At 41.6% G+C, this 22,187-nt stretch overlaps 1 protein-coding gene across 1 annotated transcript in view; it reads right to left on the reverse strand.

Moving 5' to 3' along the window:
- Nucleotides 1-22,187, reverse strand: part of LOC126100710 (microprocessor complex subunit DGCR8) — a 257,052-nt gene that overhangs the window by 123,143 nt on the left and 111,722 nt on the right. The window contains exons 5-7 of the mRNA XM_049911330.1: nucleotides 18,091-18,233; nucleotides 14,759-14,882; nucleotides 3,380-3,518 (exon numbers count right to left, since the gene is read on the reverse strand). Coding sequence (XP_049767287.1) covers nucleotides 3,380-3,518; nucleotides 14,759-14,882; nucleotides 18,091-18,233 — 406 coding nt within the window. The remainder of the gene's footprint in view (nucleotides 1-3,379; nucleotides 3,519-14,758; nucleotides 14,883-18,090; nucleotides 18,234-22,187) is intronic.

The raw sequence follows: 22,187 nt of genomic DNA on the forward strand, positions 1-22,187 counted from the left end.
CTGTTCTTATAATAACCCCGATATCCACGGAGGGCGGGGGTTCGCATTGCTGGAAACCAAGTTTCCTGAAGAGCTATGCAGAAGAAAGGGTGACGGCTGATAAGTTGTTGGAGCTCAGCTAGATGGTGGAAAAAACCGCCGCAGTTCCACTGGAGGATGATATTGTCCATGGCTGAGAAAGGCGTGAAAGGACTGGGAAGGCAATTTACGCCGCTTGTTCACTCACTGCCACCGATTCAGTACCCGTACGAGAGGCATCCATGGCGTCTGAGGGACCAGCGAGATCAAGGTCCTCAGCGGACGCTAGAATCTCGACTGCATCCTCAGACGCAGAGCGCGAAAGGTGCGGTGGGGTTGGCGCCACCGCAAGTTCTTTGGCCTTAGAGGTCTTTCTCTTGGACTTCTCTCGCTGAACCTTGGGTTGCACCGGCTGGGAAGGCTTCACCGATTCAGTCTCCGGGACAGAGGAGGATCGTGAAGCCCTACGCCCGGCCGCTGGTGAGGACTTATGCCACTGGCGGCCGTCATCCTTCCCGCTGGTGGAACCCTGGGAAGGGAGGGTCCCAAGGGAACTCTTACGGGCGAGAGTAGCCGAAGAAGTTAGACGCTTCTCCGGCTGAGAAGCGGGGACGGACGTCCCCGACGGGTGGGAGGAGGTTGCTCCTGAGGTAGGTGGTGCAGGAGCAACCGGTTGGGTAGAGCCCCCCACAGGCAAGGGGGCAGGAGGAGTCGTACTGCTTATCGAGCTGGCTGGAAGTCTCGAAACTGATGGGGCTAGCACAGTTGTCGTAGCAGCTGCATAAGAAGATGTCATTCTCACAGGATGGAGTCTGTCATATTTCCTTTTGGCCTCAGTATAGCTCAGCCGGTCCAGGGTCTTATATTCCATAATTTTGCGCTCTTTCTGAAAGACTTTGCAGTCAGGCGAGCAAGGTGAATGGTGCTCCCCGCAGTTGACACAGATGGGAGGCGGGGCACATGGAGTATCGGGATGAGATGGGCGTCCGCAATCTCGACATGTGAGGCTGGAAGTGCAGCGGGAAGACATATGGCCGAACTTCCAGCACTTGAAGCACCGCATCGGGGGAGGGATATAGGGCTTGACGTCACATCGGTAGACCATCACCTTGACCTTTTCCGGTAACGTATCACCCTCGAAGGCCAAGATGAAGGCACCGGTAGCAACCTGATTGTCCCTCGGACCCCGATGAACGCGCCGGACGAAATGAACACCTCTACGTTCTAAGTTGGCGCGCAGCTCGTCATCAGACTGCAAAAGGAGGTCCCTATGGAAAATAACACCCTGGACCATATTTAAACTCTTATGTGGAGTAATAGTAACGTTAACATCCCCCAACTTGTCACAAGCAAGTAACCTGCGTGACTGGGCGGAGGATGCCGTTTGTATCAGTACTGAGCCAGAGCGCATTTTAGACAAGCCCTCCACCTCCCCAAACTTGTCCTCTAAATGCTCGACGAAGAACTGAGGCTTTGTGGAGAGAAAAGACTCCCCATCAGCTCTCGTACAAACCAAGAATCGGGGCGAATAACTATTACCTCCATCCTGAGACTTACGCTCCTCCCACGGCGTGGCCAGAGAGGGGAACGTTTTCGGATTGTACTTTTCAGCATTAAATTGAGCCCGAGAACGCTTAGAGACTGCTGGCGGCTGGCCGCCAGCGAGAGATGATGTACCACGCTTCATTGCGGGTCATCCGCCCTGATGCCACCTACTCCGACCAAGGGCCCTCCCCACGGGCGCCACCCAGCCGCAGCAATAGCCACCTGGCAGGATGTCCATTGCCGGGAGTCCTGATGCCCCAGGGAGACGGGCATCTACTCCTTGGCATACGTGGGGAGTTAACGGCGCAGGCATCAGTAGAGCGATCCCTGTGTTGTCAGGGGGCTACAACCAAGAGGGTACATGGCGGCCCCACCACAACGGACTGGCTACCGTGCTGGATCTTAGGTGCAAAACTGTCCAAGGTCGTCGTCGCAGTTAAAAGAAACACAGCAGAGTGCAGCGTGGGAATCGCATCCAGGGACGTATCCTCGCCCAAGAGATGGAAAACGAGCGGAACACCATTGCAACGACGAAAAAGCCGGCTAAAGGTCTCAATGCACGACGGATACAGTGCACCACGTAAGGCGCCCTTCCCCAATTGGCTCGCTCTTCGGAATAATTTAGAAAGATGGAGGTCAAACCCGAGAGGGGACCATCACATAAGGCCGAAACATGTGAGACTCCGTTTAGTCGCCTCGTACGACAGGCAGGAATACCGCGGGCCTATTCTAACCCCCGAACCCGCAGGGGGAAACTGTTCTTGATGTGGAGACTAATTGCAATACAAATGTGGATGTGGCAAAAGTTATTAACGCTCTGCATGGGCCTGTTGTTTTTCATGGTCGCCAAGTGGACTTTGCAGTGATAAACATTTCAAAAGTAGTGGGCACAGCATGGCTTACTGTAGCTACTGTTCGCATTGATTCTGCTCTATGATCTCTAGTGACAAGTTTGGAGAATTTTTGTGTAGTGCAAAATTAACATTACTTGGTCTACCATAATAATGTGCAACCTACTTTTTGAAGCCCCCTCCTATTAACAGCTACGTATATGCCACTCAGACACAAGTCAGGTCATTAAGAATATCTATAAAAATGATTAAATTTACACATGCAGCCATATCCTACTCCTTTCTTGAAAAAAAAAAATATATCTAAATAAATATCTGATCACAGACTACAAGCAGAAAACCGCAAAACATACATAAAATAATAATACAATAAATGAAATAATTAAAAAGAAGTTCCAATTATAGATTATTATTATGCTTTATTAATAACAAATACTCTGAATTATACCAACATCTGGTCATCATTCACAATGAAGAAGAGGCTCTGAGGGACGAACATGTGCACAAAATGAATCAGACCTTCTTTTAGCTACAGCTAAAGGTCATTAGGAACTTTCTCGTTGCTAGTGATGTTCAGTATGATGAAAGAAGAGGGCTTCATGGAGTATCAAGAGAGAAAGGTGAATGGGACACGATCTCATGGAAGGCTCTACAAGGAAATTTGAGGAAGTAAAATGATAACACTCAACAGAAGAAATTTGCAGGTATACTACAAGGACAAAAATAAATCTTAAACGAGGTTTAAAACCTGCTGAAGAGCAGGAAGAAGAAGAAGAAGAATGACAAACAAAAATAATTAAAAAAACATGGATAAAGATGAAACTTAATAGTAAAGACCAAAAAAATCTTTAAGTACTGAAAAATGTGAGAACAACATAGTCAAAAATAAATTAAATCTTTACATCTCAAAAAGAGAGAGAGAGAGAAAGAGAGAGAATTAACATAATATTCAATCAAGTACTTACTTAAATCTGAGAACTTTAACAACTTTAAACTGGAAAAGCTTCTCACAATATTCTCTGACTTGTATAGGGCTTAGTGACTGTTTCTCCTTGTTCTCTTGAAGGGTTTCAATGGAGGCATTTGGAAATCCAGAATTGTTTTCTGTAAACCATAAGATTCTCTTTATTACACACACACTACAAATAAATATTCATCAATGTCATATCCAACTGATGCTTAAATGAAATTACAAAATAAAACATTCTTGGAGAACTAATTAAAATAATTTTCTGTTTTGATCACACTTTATATTTTATAAAATTGGTGGCTCAGTGGCTAAGCTTCACACTAAGGATCCAAAAATCTGAGGTTTCCATTACGTGGCATTAGTGTGTTGAACCTTTCATGTTAAAGTTCAAATATAACATCTAAGAAAATATTAGTATTAGGCTTATAGTCATTCCATATAAATAAAAATCTATAAAACTAAGAGAATGTACTATGCACTCGCATGACACTGGAATGACATGACATTAAATAAGACATAACATAACTTTTTTTTTCTCCTTCCATTGTAAAAGTTAAGTTCAGCAGATGAAATGCTAGTCATACTTCTAAAAGACTACACTGATCACTTTGGAGTGCTCTGGATGGCGTAAAACTGGTACCATGCAGTGATGTGATGCTCCACTGCTGACAAAAGTCATGGCAGTGAAGTGTTGTACGCAATCAGCACAATAAGATGAGTTTATGTGGAAGTGTTTCAGAATAGCAGAAATGTAATGGAGATAAAGTAAAACAGCAGAAGGTCATCAGAATGGCCCACCTAACAACATATCAGGTAAATGGTACCAGGTCAGCATGCTGCAAGTTCCTAGGCATAGGAGGACACTCCAAGTCCACAAGTGAGTGCAGCAAAGTATGTCATCCATAGCTGCGGCTCAGCTGACTTGGGTCTCATGTTTCCAGGTGTTGCACCAGTAAATCACAACAGACTATGATAATTTCATTACATTTATGTCAGTCCTTCCAACAGTGGTCATGTGTATTGTAAGTCTAACAGTGGTCGTACCCTAGACATCAAGATGTCCAAAGGGTTCAGTACTTTGAATCAACACTACCTTATCAGAGAGAGACCAACATCATTATCTTTTGAGCATTTTAATGGCTATATTAAGTGTCCTCAATATTCAGCATACTCTATGAAAAACCTAGCCTGTGGCATCAGCACTTACCATATTGACAGATGACAGGATAGGCCATGAGGCAGTGAATGACAACACTGTGCCGAGTCCTGACTGCCGATGCAGGTTTCTGGCAGATGTTCCAAACAATCTACTTTCCTGGCTAACTGTGAAGTGGAAATGAGTGGGCAAGGAAGGCTGTTACAGAAAGAAACTACTGTATTTGGAAGTGCCATGAATAACCCATAAATGAAGTTGCACTATTTTTTGGAGTATCAGTGTAGACTGTCCCTTGTGCCTTTAAGAAATGGTGTAGCACATGCAGCCACAAAAGAGGGCAGCCATGTAGCCAGCAGGGATCAAAGATTCCTTGACAATGGTAATCAGTTTCAAATCCAAAAGGAATTTCCACTCTCAGTGAACGCATATCCATCACAAATAGATGCCAAATAGTGTGTGTGTGTGTGTGTGTGTGTGTGTGTGTGTGTGTGTGTGTGTGTTTGGAGCTTATGGGCACTCAACGCTGAGGTTTATCAGCACCGCTAACATGGTGAAGAGAACTGTATCCAATGGACATTTGGAGTGATGCACCTCACAAAAGGCCCCTGATAACAGTGGAACATCTTCAGTGGGTGAAACAGCACAGAAACTGAAGGGTAGCTGACAGCTGGATTGTGGACCACCAAGTCAAGATTTTACCTGATGAGTATTCTGTAGACGCTCTCAAGAGGACAAGAACTGTGTTCACATGGTTGCACACACAGGTTCCTGGTTTCATTAACAGTCAAACACCATATTAAATGTCAACTAGTCGCTAAATTACCTGATTTTAACAGTGTGTGAAACATAACAACCAATAATGCCACAATTTTATACCTCTACAGGATCTGATCATCAATGAGTTACATCAGCTGTCATTGGCATATATGACATAACTTGTGAATTCTTCTTCCTTGCCAAACAGAGGCTAGAGGCAGTGTTATATATTATTAAAGTAATGCATCCTGGGGATGACTTATTTTTTCTGGTTTTCTTATGTTGCCAGATTATTTTTTATATCTTTTATTTACAATTATTTATTTTGTAAAATATGAATTATTGATCATAATGATGACTTAATTGCAACAATATGTATCAACAGTGTTACAATATTAAAACTGACATGGATGCTGGACAATGGAATTGCTGCCATATTTTCTTAATGTGTAACACTGAAGGTATGTATATGTACACCACAGTTTGGGGCCAACGTACACAACACACTGCAGGACAGGTAAGCATCTTCCAACATGGTCCACTGTACTTGCCCTATGGCTCAAACAATATTTTTAGAAAGTTGACAAAGTACCAGTTTAATCGGAAATGCTGCTCTATCTTGTCATGAACAATGATTTCCATTTCTTCTAGAGAATTTGAAGAGTGGCTTTTTAGTTCCTGAAGCAAAAATTTTAAACTTTTTCCATATATGTACTGCCTTTTGTTCAGATGATCACAAAGGGCATTTTTGGCATGTTCATATACATGCTCTCTAAATCCAGATATTGAAGTTTCTGCCTGTTTCTCAAACATGAAATCTTAGACATAAATTTTGATAGGTGGGTGTGTGTGTGTGTGTGTGTGTGTGTGTGTGTGTGTGTGTGTGTTTTTCTCTAATTCGTCAAAGGATAACTCCAAGAACCAGCAAATTTTCAATCTTTTGCATGTGCCTATCAATGACTCAATGCTTCTGCTTTTCAGTGAGTCATCTCCTATAATCCTAAAATATTTACATTCTGTAAGATCTTTCTTGCAACAAAAAGAAAAAAAAAACTCTTAGTATATAAAAGAAACACAAAATGTGAGAGGGGGAAAAATGGTGCTTTCTACCACTAGATGACAACTGTTGATCCCTTAACCTAGACTGTTCCAGTGCTGCTCCATGGGGTATTGGTGGTGATGGGTGCCTATCAGCTCCCTTGTGGACACGCGCACCTAGTACAGGCTACCCACCAGGTAGCCCAATTACACACTTTCTGCTCATTATTTAACCATTTGGCCATGTCTGCTCATCTCCAAGGGGACAGGACAGTAGGCTTGTGTAGTCTATAGCACTGCTGCCTGGCTGCCCGTGTCTCAGTTGTTTGAACATCCCTACCCACCGCTGTCATCAGATGTTTGATTGCTTGTGGGCAGGCACTCAAGTTGGAGCCATCTGCCATATACAGTTACTTATTTTCTAGTAGTACTGATGTACTGCTACTTCCATGATTAAAACTGCTACAGTTCTCATTTTTTACACTCATTAGGGTCCTCATTTCCTTGCGGAGCTGATACACTATGTGATCAAAAGTTTCCAGACACCCCCAAAAGCACATGTTTTTCACATTAGGTACATTGTGCTGCCGCCTACTCTATATCAGCGACCTCAGTAGTCATTAGACATCGTGAGAGGGCAGAATGGGGTGCTCCGCAGAACTCATGGACTTTGAATGTGGTCAGGTGATTGGGTGTCACTTGTGTCGTAGGTCTGTACGCGAGATTTACACACTTCTAAACATCCCTAGGTCCACTTGTTCCTGATGTGATAGTGAAGTGGAAATGTGAAGGGACACATACAGCACCAAACTGTACAGGCTTATCTCGTCTCTTGACTGACGGGCCGCTGATAGTTGAAGAGGGTTATAATGTGTAATAGGCAGACATCTATCCAGACCATCACATACGAATTCCAAACTGCATCAGGATCCACTGCAAGTACCATAGTAGTTAGGGAGGAGGTGAGAAAACTTGGATTTCATGGTCGAGCGGCTGCTCATAAGCCACACATCATTTTGGTAAATGCCAAACGACACCTCGCTTGGTGTAAGAAGTGCGACTGAACAGTGGAAAAATGTTGTGTGGAGTGACAAATCACGGTACACAATGTGGCGATCCGATGGCAGGGTGAGGGTATGGCAAATGCCTGGTGAACGTCATCTGCCAGCATGTGTAGTGCCAACAGTAAAATTTCGAGGTGGTGGTGTTATGGTGTGGCCATGTTTTTCATGGAGGGGGTTTGAACTCTTCATTGTTTTGCGTGGCACTATCACTGCACAGGCCTACACTGATGTGGTTACATGACAGTAACATCCCTGTAATGGACTGGCCTCACAGAGTCCTGACCTGAATCCTATAGAACACCTTTGGGATGTTTTGGAACGTTGACTTCGCACCAGGCCTCACCAATTGACATCAATACCTCTCCTCAGTGCAGCACTCCATGAAGAATGGGCTGCCATTTCCCAAGAAACCTTCCAGCATCTGACTGAATGTATGCCTGCGAGAGTGGAAGCTGTCATCAAGGCTAAGGGTAGGTCAACACCATACTGAATTCCAGCATTACCAATGGAGGGCACCATGAACTTTTAAGTCATTTTCAGCCAGGTGTCCTGATACTTTTGATCACATAGTGCACATCTAAATTACTGAAAGTTGTTTCCACTACAGCGCCCACCTTCAAACCATCCCAGTTGGCAACCATTGTCCGTTAGAATCATTGGGCATAGGGCATCACATCAGCAGCATGTCCACATTGGCAACTAATTCCATGGTTCACTCTAACTTTTAATAACTTACATTTCTGTAGTTACTTGCACTAACATGGCAGTTACTCATGAAGATTCTTTTCTTCAGTGGTTACTGACCTCTGTAGCCTTCTCTCCAACTATACGAAATGTAATGTTGAAGTACAGGGCTGGCAGCATGCTCACATGGTGTTGAAAGCTTCATGAGATCCACTTGACTTTTCTGGATACTGGGGTTGCAGTGCATCATCAAAGATGTGCCACATCAGCTGGTTCCTCACTGCTACTTTGTGATCCAGCATCCTTAATGCCCGACTACCTGCTGCATCTTTGCAGAGTGCATGGCCCTCACAACATATTCTCCAGAGTGCCCCCATTGCTACTGGCACAACTATCACTCACCTGTCTTTTGATTTTACGCCTGTGTAACACACAACCCATGACTAGTCAGGTAACATTGCAGTGCACCCGACTGGTGAAGAAATGTAATTCATATTCTCTTCCTGATGTTGGGGAGAAATTCAAACATACTCCTGCCTGTGTCTGAAGTGTGCCACTCATTCTGCCACAGTTGTAAAATGCAAGTTTTTCCTGCTGGTTTCAGTTTCAAGAATATTTCCTACTTCCAACTGATCACTTTTCATTAACCAATACAGGTTTCCTCTTTTATTGTTTTCCAAGTCCAGTGGGCGTATTGTTCAAATTACCAACAACCCACCCTTCAGGGCCGTACAATAGGTGCTATTCATCTTAGCAGAAACCTTGTTCCATCCTTCTCAGTATTTAAACTAGCTTCACAAGCTGTAACCTGTCGGCTCATATGCTCACTCTGTATCATACAACTGGCACTAATATATACTGGTGGTATGCTCTCATTGTTTTCAAGGAAGTTGAAATTGTCTATTTGTGATTCTTACAATTTTAGCATTGCAGTTTTATCTTTCCAGCTTGTCTGCTCTATATGATATGTGAAATTAGAACATTCATCTGTGTATACCCATAGATACATCATTACTACAATACACTAATCATTAAATCATTTAATTATATTTTAGAATTTCTTAGTAGGGTCCCTTTCAACAGGAAGTATGTAGTTTTGTGAGGTGATGGTGACAATTTAGCATTTCAACACCACCATCCCTCAAGTTTACAGAGAGCTGCATTACACCTGTCTTCTGTAATTCTTTCAACTCATCTCTTACAAAGAACAGCACATCATCTGCAAATGCTACCAATCCACTTATGTTACCACTGTCATGTAACTTCTGTAGCATAGGCTCCAATGCTACATCCCAACCCCCTGGACCACAAACAGATTCCTGCAGGCAGCCTTTCAAGATGGCCTTTGTCCTTTGCTATCTTGAGCATCTTAAAGATACTTGTCTCCCACAGCAATAGCATCTCAGGTAATTGTACAGCACCTCTGAACATTTTAACTTCATAAGACAACCAAAGAAGCATGGCAACCATAGAATCAAAAGTGTCACTGCTATCAGTCACAACTCCTAACATAAAATTTTTTAGTGTCGTGTTTTACAGAACACATGTATGAATAGAAAGTGCCCTCGGTAACCATATGAATGTCCATTACCACAAAATATGCCAGACAGAAAAATTAAAGATTTTACAGAAGGCGCCAAATAACTATCCTCGAAATATACTGGAAGAAAACTGGAATGTTTGTTCACAGCAATATTTTAACACCTATGCTGCATGCAGTCCTCATATAGTCATCATCATGTTTTAAAATTCCTATTTATATAATATTTATATAATAAATTTCACAATGTAACAATCAGATGTTTGTACACTGGAAGAAGAAATAATGTTATGCTATCTCTCATATGATAATATACACTACTGGCCATTAAAATTGCTACACCACAAAGATGACGTGCTGCAGACACAAAATTTAACAGACAGGAGGAAGATGCTGTGATATGCAAATGATTAGCTTTTCAGAGCATTCACACAAGGTTGGAGCCGGTGGCGACACCTACAACATGCTGACATGAGGAAAAGTTTCCAACCAACTTCTCATACACAAACAGCAGTTGACCGACGTTGCCTGATGAAACGTCGTTGTGAGGCCTCATGTAAGGAGGAGAAATTCGTACCATCACATTTCTGACTTTGATAAAGGTCGGATTGTAGCCTATCGCAATTGTGGTTTATCATATCATGACATTGCTGCTCGTGTCGGTTGAGATCCAATGACTGTTAGCAGAATATGGAATCGGTGGGTTCAGGAGGGTAACACGGAATGCCATGCTGGATCCCAACAGCCTGGTATCACTAGCAGTCGAGATGATAGGCATCTTATCCGCATGGCTGTAACAGATCGTGCAGCCATGTCTTGATCCCTGAGTCAACAGATGGGGACATTTGCAAGACCATCTGCATGAATAGTTCAACGATGTTTGCAGCAGCATGGACTATCAGCTCAGAGACCATGGCTGCAGTTACCCTTGACGCTGCTCCCAGACAGGAGTGCCTGTGAAGGTGTACTCAACAACGAACCTGGGTGCACGAATGGCAAAACATCATTTTTCCGGATGAATCCAGGTTCTGTTTACAGCATCATGATGGTCGCATCCGTGTTTGGCGACATCGCCGTGAACGCACATTGGAGCATGTATTCATCATCGCCATACTGGCATAACACCCGGCGTGATGGTAAGGGGGGCCATTGGTTATACGTCTCTGTCACCTCTTGTTTTCACTGACGGCACTTTGAACAGTGGACGTTACATGTGTTACGACCCGTGGCTCTACCCTTCATTCCATCCCTGCGAAACCCTACATTTCAGCAGGATAATGCACGACCGCATGTTGCATGTCCTGTACAGGCGTTTCTGGAAACAGAAAATGTTCTACTGCTGTCCTGGCCAGCACATTCTCCAGATCTCTCACCAATTGAAAACGTCTGGTCGATGTTGGCCGAGCAACTGGCTCGTCACAATACGCAAGTCACTACTCTTGATGAACTGTGGTATCGTGTTGAAGCTGCATGGGCAGCTGTACCTGTACACGCCATCCAAGCTCTGTTTGACTCAATGCCCAGGCGTATCAAGGCCATTATTATGGCCAGAGGTGGTTGTTCTGGGTACCGATTTCTCAAGATCTATGCACCCAAATTGCGTGAAAATGTAATCACATGTCAATTCTAGTATAATATATTTGTCCAATGAATATCCATTTATCACCTGCATTTCTTCTTGGTGTATCAGTTTTAATAGCCAGTAGTGTATCATATGTTAAAGTAGTTCCATTGTTACGCTACTACATAGTACTTTTTTTGTTTATTTTATATACATAAAATGACTGTGGGCCTAATTCTAAAATTTTTAGTTGTGATGCCAGGCTGCCTCACTAAATGGGAGCACTAATCCATGATACGTTTGTTCATGGAAATCAGACAATACACTGTCTAAACTGATATATGTTTAATGTGGTATGTTTCATTTCTTTTATACAATGCCTGCAACATTAATGTGAGTGCCTGTCAAAGCCTGAATAATCACATTTTGCTGTATGGACAATTGTAAGATGCGCAGAAAGAAAGGTAATGAGGTTCTAGAAGATACCGACAGGGATGTGGAGCCATGTCCACTCTAGTGTCGTGACCAATTGCAGTATGTTTCTCAGCTGAGGGTCCACGGTATGAACAGCACCATCAAGGTGATCCCACAAATTCTTGATTGGGCTTAAATACTGGAATTTTGGTGGCCAGAGGAATATGGTAAACTCACCCTGTTGCTCTTCAAACCATGCATGTCCACTGCAAGCTCTGACACAGTGCACTGTCCTGCTGATAAATGCCATTGTGCCCAAGAGAAACAAACTGCATGTAAAGGTGGACAGAGTCCCCAAGGGTAGAAGTATACTTGTGTTGATGCCTTCCAAAAAGATGAGATCACCCAGGGAATGCCACAAAAGCATTCCCAGCAACAATGCTCCCTCCTCTGGCCTGGACCATTCCAATGATTGTTGCTGTGTGTTTGCTTTCAAACGTTTCACACTGATGGAGCATAAAACATGATTCAACTGAAAAGGCCATCTGTCACAATTGTCCAAATTCCAGCCCTTGTAACCAATGAAAAGCAGCCAACATACGTGCATGAACCAGGAACCAGCAATGTTCACATAACTGTCATTAAGGAGACACTGTTGTTAGCCCCTTGCTTCATGTGGGTGGTCAGTTGCTCAATAGCTGCAGATTTATTTGCATGTACACACCTCCACATCTGTTGTTCACCCCTGTTATCTATGGCCTATGGTCACCAGTGTTGCCTCGGTGCTGGTTTTGGGTAGCGCCATTTTGCCATGTTTGATGTATGAGGGTGGTCTGATAAGTCTGGTAAAAAAGTGAGAAAAAAGGTTTGTTCCATAAACAACTCTTGTTTATTCTCAAAATAGTCTTCTTTAAGAGATATACACTTGATCCAGTGATTCTCCAGCTTTTTCATCCCACCAGAAAACTCGGTTCTGTCAAACTCTATAAAATATATGTTGACTGCACAATCACTCTCTCACTTGAGGAAAATGTCTTCCCACCAAGCAAAGTTTCTAGTCAGGGAACAAGAGGAAGTTAGTTGGGGTTACATCTAGTGAAGATTTTCACTCTGCAGTGCAGTGTGCACTAATACAAAACTGGCATATTAAAACTGTTTGCCGGACCGAGACTCGAACTCGGAACCTATGCCTTTTGCGGGCAAGTGCTCTACCATCTGAGCTACCCAAGCACGACTCACGGCCCGTCCTCACAGCTTTACTTCCACCAGTACCTCATCTCCCACTTTCCAAACTTCACAGAGATTAGTGAAAATCTCATTCTGGAAACAAACCCCAGGCTGTGGCTAAGCCATGTCTCCACAATATCCTTTCTTCCAGGAGTGCTAGTTCTGCAAGGTTCGCAGGAGAGCTTCTGTGAAGTTTGGAAAGTAGGAGACGAGGTACTGGTGGAAGTAAGACTGTGAGGACGGGGCGTGAGTCGTGCTTGGGTAGCTCAGATGGTAGAGCACTTGCCCGTGAAAGGCAAAGGTCCCGAGTTCGAGTCTCTGTCCGGCACACAGTTTTAATCTCCCAGGAAGTTTCAGTGAGATGATTATCACAACAAGAAAGAAGGATATAGGAACAACTGGAGTAACAATTGGTGGGAAACGATTGAGGAGACTGGAGAGTTTCAAGTACCTAGGAAGCCTGATACAGGAGGAAGGAAAAAATGAAACAGAAATAAACGAGAGGGGGAGAAAAGCAGAAGGATTTTGGAAGAGTGTCAGAAGCCTGATATGGAGCAAGGATGTACACCAAATCAGTAAAAAGGTTATGTACCGGTCATACTATGTCCCGATCCTGACACATACATCAGAAACCTGGGTTATGAAAGGAAGAGAGAAAAGCAAAGTACAAGCTAGTGAGATGAAATTCTTGAGAAACAGTGACAAAGATAGACAGGTTAAGAAAAGACAGGATCAGAGAGTTAATGAAGGTGGAACGGACACGTTAAGAGAATGGAGGAGAAGAGGATACCCAGGAGGATAACGAAATGAAACTGGAAGGAAAGAGACCACGAGGAAGATTGAGAGACAGATGGCTAAAAGGAGTAGAGGAATGCATACAGAAGAAAGGAGAAAACTAGACCAAGGCGAAGATGGAGAGATGCTGGCAAGACAGAAGGCGATGGAGAGACCTACGTTCCAGACAGACCCGGCCAGAGGCTGGAATGTATCAAAGGTGATGATGATGATGATGATGATGTCACTGGGTCAACACAGGAACACATAGGGGTTATGTGATGTGGAGCTCCATGTTCAACGTTGGCCTTTGAACAGTGTGCTCCAAAACACTTGTGCCTGCACCATCATTGTACTCTATCGTCAGATCTGCCACAGATCGCTGTCTGTCCTGGAATACACAGCAGGGGACCCTCTGACCTCCACATTTTGTGATGGGACATGGTTGCCCAATACCAAATGGCCTATTCATTATTTCACAATCCTCCAAACACTCAACCACTTTTTAAAGGTGCTCACGACAGCAGTACGTCAACAGATGCCAAGCTTCACCATTTCAAAGATTCTTATTTCCAGCAGCAGGACCATAACAATGTGTCCTTTGTCAAAACCACTTATATCAATGGATTTCTGCATTTGCGGCCCGTATCTTCGCTATAATAGTGCCCATTTGTCTCTTTTCCACTTACATTTTTTCCTTACTGTGTCACATGCCCACAACACAACCAGGAGGCATACAAAGTCATGATGGGCTGTGGTTTTGGCTCATCAGAATTTGATGCTGGTGAATGAAGTACTATTTGATCAAAAGTTGGCAGTCACTAAACTCTAGACACCCTATGACTTTTGGGTTCCACAAAACCAGAACAACTGAGGTGATCACACACGGAAAAATTATTTCCAAACTGATTTAATTATTCCATAAATTGTACAAAAACAAATCACTGTACAGAGGAAGCATGAAGCAACAGACAAGTGCATAAAAAGTTATGAATCTTATCTTCTACGTACTAAATGCATTAAAAAAATAACTAAAACTGGAATTTTTATGTAGATTGAGTGGTACTTCGTAAAACTATTTTCCATCTGAATGGATAAAACAAACCTAAAATTTCTAGGACAGGAACCATTATTTTACTTTTCAGATTTAGTTAACATACCCAGTTGTGTCGCATCATCTTTTTCTGACTGATTTCCGGAGCTTCTTTCAGTAGCTGCATTCTTTGCTTCCAGCGCACGGCGATACTGCAGGCACGGTATAGCACTCAGTGGAATCTCATGTTTCTGTGTGAAAAATAAAACAGGACAGCTATCAGATTGACAATCTGAAACTATTTTTGTTGTTGTTATAATTATATTCTCACTACTTACACAAGTTATGGTTAAAAAATTTATTGCAGATATCTGCTGAGTTTTATGTACAGTAGGAAGTTATAGAGAAAAGAACATTTTGCACGAATATGATCTCTGAGGCAGAAATACAGATTTCACATAATGTACAGTTTTAAATCCATCAAGTCCTTGTAATCCACTTAGGGACTTATTCTTAATAAAGCAGCTGACTTTAACCAGTCACTTAAATGGTTCAATAGACTTCATCACAAACAAGGATCTTCAGGGATGTAGAACAAATCAAGGAATTAATTAAAAGAGTGGAATAACGTCTTTCACTATACTGTCAATTGATAACCCTTAAACTATTATGGATATTCTGTTTGCCTACACTGGGGCGAAGGGAGGAGGGGGGGGGGGGGGGGAGGGGGTATCTACATGCCACACAAATACTGAAATAAGAGGCCCATTTGGAATACACATTCTCACTGGTGACATTGCAGTAGTATTCATTTTTTATGACTAAATTATCAGCTGGCTAAAATGCATACAGCAGTTGCCAATTTTCATGTCATTCCTGTTTTTATCTCATTAAAGAACTCATATTTGAGTAGATTGTCCCAATCTGAGCTCTAGGCAAGGAGGCAAAATATACATGAAACGTATTTTTGGACTTTTTTTTGCACTTTAAAAACTGCACATCATTTGCAACCGATTTTTATTATTTTGAACATATACCATTATGAACTAAATTTTCTTGGAGGTGACTGAAAGAATGCCAAGATGATCAAGGAGACCTCTGCAAGATATATTCTTATAGATTGCTCTCTTTTTCTAAATAGATACTTAAGTGAATTTAACTATCCTACTGCAGGAAAGCACATAAAAGTAAGTTAACACACTTGTCTTCGTGTCAATACAATCACAAATACTGCCATGTTTAAAACATGCTTGATTGGTTGGTTAGTTGACTCTATATATAAACCATAGCAATAGCAAGGCATTTTCCATAAGTGCACTACTTCATGCCCACCTTAAAAAAATTCTCAATTGTCACTGAATTATATCAACAATATAATTTTCAAAGATGTACGGATGTGTAATTCGAGTCCATAGCTTGAAAATACATTTTACCACACTCTTAGAAATATCAAGGCACTTTCAATAACATGTACTACCACTTTATAACAATTAAAAAGAAGTTTGAAAAATGCAAATTTCAGTCATCATTGTTGATTTTTACTGTCAAAATACTTTTCAAGGAGATATTGATGTGTAATTAAGGCCATGATCATGGAAATACTGAATAAGACACTCATTGGGGAAAGTTATACCTACTACTGAGACTTCCATTTTTGGTAGAGTTTAAGGGAAGAATTTAAAACTTGTATGGAATCTGGTAGAATTCATTAAAACAATAAATATGTGTCTCAAAATTTTAAAATATAAAGTAACTGCCTAGATTCCAATGTTTTCAAAAGGTGGGCATATAGCACCCCGCCTCCGCTCCCCCCCCCCCCCCCCCCCCGCCCCCCCCCCCCCCCCAACTCAGTTCTATTGGTATTGCAAGGGTTTACTTGCTGTCCAATTGGGCATCTACTAACTTTACACTTATTGTTAAATTCAGTGTATGGCCATTAATGTCTCTTTTTAATATCAGTGCAATGTCCCAGCACAATTCAACTGTACTGCACCACATATAGCCTTCTGGCAGCTGCCTCACCACAAAACAAATGCAATACTCCATGTCCACGGCCAGTAAACATAACCATATTTCCTGGCTGACTTACGGAAAGCATTGCATAATACTGCAGCACCAACGTCACTCCAGGTGCCGCCACATTTAAGGACCTAATTCCTAAGTTGGTTATGTGCTGCCAGGAAACTGTCCATGTATGCCTCCACTGGGCATCTATTTAATCGGCCAACCAGTCGTTCTGTGAGTTCCTAGCAGCCAAATTAGCAGCACCACCACTCACAGCCCAGGAGGACTTCGCGAGCAGTACACTCCCGAGTCTCCTTGCCATTGCCTGCCACAGACCACAGTATTGGGAGTCCACTACCTCACACTCCATGAGCCACTACTCCGTCACTGCACAGCCACCGCTCATACCGTGACCACAGACTCACTGGACACTGCCTACTTTACATCCTCTAACTGCTCAGTTATCATTGGGTGCTGCCATTACTCACCAAGGACCCCTGCCTCGTGGAATTAGGCAGTTGGGGACACCATGAGACAATCCTACTTCAGCAATTAAAACCAGACTGACTAAACCTTCTTACTGGTGAATACGGTGTAACCTAATTTCTTGTTTAGAAGTGACTCTTTCTTCTCTATTACTTATGTCCATGGTAACTGAATTAATAAACAGTTGTTCCTCATCGTCGGCGGACATTTATTCGTAAGAAATAATTTAATATGCAATACTTTCTATGAGATTGTTGGTACTGCACAGTTTGGGCTTTTGATTAAAATGCTTGTGTTGCTGGCAAGTGTTACAATATTGTAAAATCTTTGGATAGTCACATACATATGTGACAACAACAGAAGAGAATTCTTGAATATTTCATTTTCAATTCTGTGTTTGGTTTTATTCCTCTGGTGCAGTTTCCCAAAGTGATCGTTTTCTGTTACGAAAGGCGCTATGTAGCAAGGATTATGTCATTAATATTATGAAAATTTAGTCTCCCCAGCAGAAGTTTATCGTCAATGCCCTTGACTGCTTCAACAAGATTATAAATTTTTCACGTTAACATGTGCCAGGAATTCAACTGTCAGCTCACAAAGTATTTTTCTGTTTAGGCCCAGAAGAAGGGAAGGAAAATTTGGCTTTATCATCCCATCAATGACAAGATCATTAGAGACGAAACACAATCTCGAATTCGCAAAGGGTGGGGAAGGAAATAGGCCATGACCTTTTCAAAGAAACCATCCCAGCATTTGTGATTTAGACAAACCACAGAAAACTTAGTATAGGATGGATGGACTGGGTTGCCCAGAGAGAGAGAGAGAGAGAGAGAGAGAGAGAGAGAGAGAGAGAGATCTTTTTTAGAAGAGTCTTCAAGTGTTAAAACACCATTACACTGTAGGTAATGTGACATGATCTGCATAGTATCTGCACGACACAGGATATTTGACAAAGTAGTTTGAACCCACCCTTGCACTTCCAGGTCCAAGGAAGTATGGTTTGGCAAGTGTACATACACGTGTTTGTTTATGCAGGAAAACAGGCATACCACTATTGTGATTCACTTGAACCCAACCATCAGGCAGCATCTCAAAATGATTATGATCCAGTTCTGAAAAATAATAAAGCATGTATTTTACGTGATCACACAACAAATCTCAAAAACAGTAGTTGAAATACATCAGTAACTTTAAATTACAATTTTCATTTATTATGTGGCAATTTAAATCACATTTATGAAAATTCTGAAGAACAAGGAAATTATTGAATTTGTGCAGGATAGTAGAAAAATTCAAGATCATAAATCACTGGACTAAAATTCAGATAAAAAATAAGGGCAGTGATGTTTCAATTAAGTAAAAATTTAGCAAATTTTGAAATAATTTATCACCCTAAAAACTGATGGAACTTAGATAACAAAATACTCTCCAGAGAAGAGTTTTATTGAATTTAAGCTACACATAATTATGAGACAAATACCTCCAGAAAACAACTTAACTGCAGGTGACACTAACGTGTTCGACATTTTATTTTCAATAATTGCACCATTTATTTAAATGATTGAGACAGAAGTGTTCTATTCACATTTTCACAAACACTTACGATGATAAAATTTCAAAAACTCACTGGCAGAAAGAAAAGAATTCAAAAACGTCTTAGTTTTTATGAGCTGTAGACAAATCAGCTGCAACAAATCTGCGGATTCATTACTTTGTAATACAATGTTCTGTATTCCTTCTCGTATTGTGGGTGGTTGTGATTTACTGGTTCACTTTCTGACAGTAGCCCCAACTATCTGAAGCTGAAGAATGAGATTATAATTCAGTGTTTGGAAAAATATCTGAAAATGGAACGTGTACACAAAGTTAAAATTGTATTGCAGTCTGATTCAAATAGGAAGCCCTGCCTTTCATGGGTAGTGAACATCTGATTACTTAATTGGTGGTGTACTACAGTGGCAGGTACCTGGGTGAAAATCTTTATCTGAAACAATGTTTAACAGCTTTCAACATTCAATGTTAATGTAATCAGGTGCAGAAAATGAAGGTCAATAATAAGTCTGTTTGTGCAGAGTTTATTTAAATATGTTCTAACTTACACTCATTGGCAGATGATAATGTACACAGAGTATTTATATATAAAGAAGAGTTGAAAAATGGAAGTTAAACAAAACAAGAAAAAACTGCATTGCCACCATATGACAACATTCATACATCAACATTAATTATCAGTGTTACAAAAAGTAAATTACAAGCTTTAAGTACGCCCAGCAAGGCTCTAAATTTTTCAAATTTTATTTTACCTAGTTGCTTCATCAGAAAATCAGTTTGCTGCTCATTTGTGCTAACGGGGTACTTTAGACAACATTCTTAGCAAACACTTTCTCCCTAACAAATACGATTTTGACATCTGTATGATGGAATTGTGGGTTCTTACAAAGGCTTATTACTGGCATATTACCATCAGAAAAGGCAACAGCTCTTTGACTGCCAGAAAGACTATATAATACACATTACTTAGTCAACAGGCTTCACTAGTTGCCATACTTAAGGCTACAAATTCTGATTCTGTTGACAGAGACATAGTGGGCTGCTTCTTAGATGCCCATCAAGCACTACAACCCAAAACTTTGAAAAGTGGACTTTCTATCTACTCTGTCACTAGCCCAATCAGCACCAACAATTATAGGACAGGTAAAATTTTGATCCCTAGTGAGAAACAGACTCAGTTTTAGGGTTCCCTTAAGATAAAACAATATATGTACTAAAGCATTCCATAAATTCAGACATGCACATGATTGAACCCTGCTTAGAATACTTATTGCTACACAAATATCTGGTCTGGAACCTAACATGGCACACATCAATGACCGTATTAATTTTAAACAACTTATTATCAATGTTACAATATTATGAAAAGGATAGTTACTACTCACCACATAGCAGAGATGCTGAGTCACAGATAGGCACAACAAAAAGACCGTCAAAAAGTTAGCTTTTGGCCAAGGGCCTTCATCAGAAATAGACAGCATTTTTCCTAAACGGCTTTTTTTCCAATCCCATAACCCAGTGCAATTTTTCTTTATTATTATTTTATAATACATTATTATACTCACAAGGGATCATCCCCATCGCACCCCCCTCAGATTTAGTTATAAGTTGGCATAGTGGATAGGCCTTGAAAAAATGAACGCAGATCAATCGAGAAAACAGGAAGAAGTTGTGTGGAACTATGAAAAAATAAGCAAAATATACAAACTGGGTCGTCCATTGCGTAACATAGGCAATATTAAGGGCAATGTGAGGCGAGGAGCTTCGTGGTCCCGTGGTTAGCGTGAACAGCTGCGGAACAAGAGGTCCTTGGTTCAAATCTGCCCTCCACTGAAAACTTTGCTTTCTTTATTTTCGCAAAGTTATGATCTGTCCGTTCGTTCATTGACGTCTCTGTTCACTGTAATAAGTTTAGTGTCTGTGTTTTGCGACCGCACCGCAAAACCGTGGATTAGTTGACGAAAGGACATGCCTCTCCAATGGGAACCGAAAACATTTGATCGCAAGGTCACAGGTCAACCGATTCCTCCACAGGAAAACAGGTCTGATATTTTGTATACGACACTGGTGACAGCATGTGCGTCACATGACAGGAATATGTTGTCGACCCACCTAACTAGTACACTTGGCGAATGGGTGAAAAGTTTCTTCCATCTTGCCCGATTTAGGTTTTCTTGTGGATGTAATAATCACTCCAAAAAAAGTGATGAAAACATAAGAGTTTTTCACATCAACTGAAAATAAAAAGTTAAAATTTTGGTCGAGGGAAGATTTGAACCAAGGACCTCTCGTTCCGCAGCTGTTCACGCTAACCACAGGACCACGGAGCTCCTCGCCTCACATTGCCCTTAATATTGCATATCTTACGCATGGACGACCCAGTTTGTATATTTTGCTTATTTTTTCATAGTTCCACACAACTTCTTCCTGTTTTCTCAATCGATCTGTGTTCAGTTTTTCAAGGCCTATCCACTGTGCCAACTTATAACTAAATCTGAGGGGGGTGCGATGGGGATGTTCCCTTGTCAGTGTACATCTTTCTTCCTCTTCTTTCCTGTGTTTCACTTGTCATTTTTTTGTCATGCCTATATGCAACTCAACATCTCTGCTATATGGTGAGTGACTATCCTTTTCATAATATTGTCATAATCCATCCTGGATTTTCGATCGTCTCAACGTCTTCATTTTCAGATTTTTCTCTTTTTAACACACTGTGATCAAAATTTTCCTCCATGGGAATTGAAACAGAATTACTGTCTACTGAAATATATTAAAAACCTTTAATACTTTTACTAGATAGGTACTTTGACAAATAATAGTAGTATTCCCCCTTAAATTTTGAACTACAGGGTGGTCCATTGATAGTGACCGGGCCAAATATCTCACAAAATTAGCACCAAACGGAAAAACTACAAAGAACGAAACTCGTCCAGCTTGAAGGGGGAAACCAGTTGGCACTATGGTTGGCCTGCTAGATGGCACTGCCATAGGTCAAACGGATATCAACTGTGTTTTTTTAAATAGGAACCCCCATTTTTTATTACATATTCGTGTACTACATAAAGAAATATGAATGTTGTAGTTGGACCACTTATTTTGCTTTGTGATAGATGGCGCCGTAATAGTCACAAACGTATAAGTATGTGGTATCATGTAACATTCCGCCAGTGCAGACGGTATTTGTTCGTGATACGTTACCCGTGTTAAAATGGACCATTTACCAATTGCGAAAAAGTTCGATACCGTGTTGATGTATGGCTATTGTGATCAAAATGCCCAACGGACATGTGCTATGTATGCTGCTCGGTATCCTAGACGACATCATCCAAGTGTCCAGACCATTCGCTGGATAGTTACGTTATTTAAGGAAACAAGAAGTGTTCAGCCACATGTGAAATGTCAACCACGACCTGCAACAAATGATGATGCCACGTAGGTGTTTTAGCTGCTGTTGCGGCTAATCCGCACATCAGTAGCAGACAAACTGCACGAGAATCGGGAATCTCAAAAACGTC

This window comes from Schistocerca cancellata, chromosome 9 (genome assembly GCF_023864275.1).
Source record: "Schistocerca cancellata isolate TAMUIC-IGC-003103 chromosome 9, iqSchCanc2.1, whole genome shotgun sequence".
Lineage (NCBI taxonomy): Eukaryota > Metazoa > Arthropoda > Insecta > Orthoptera > Acrididae > Schistocerca > Schistocerca cancellata.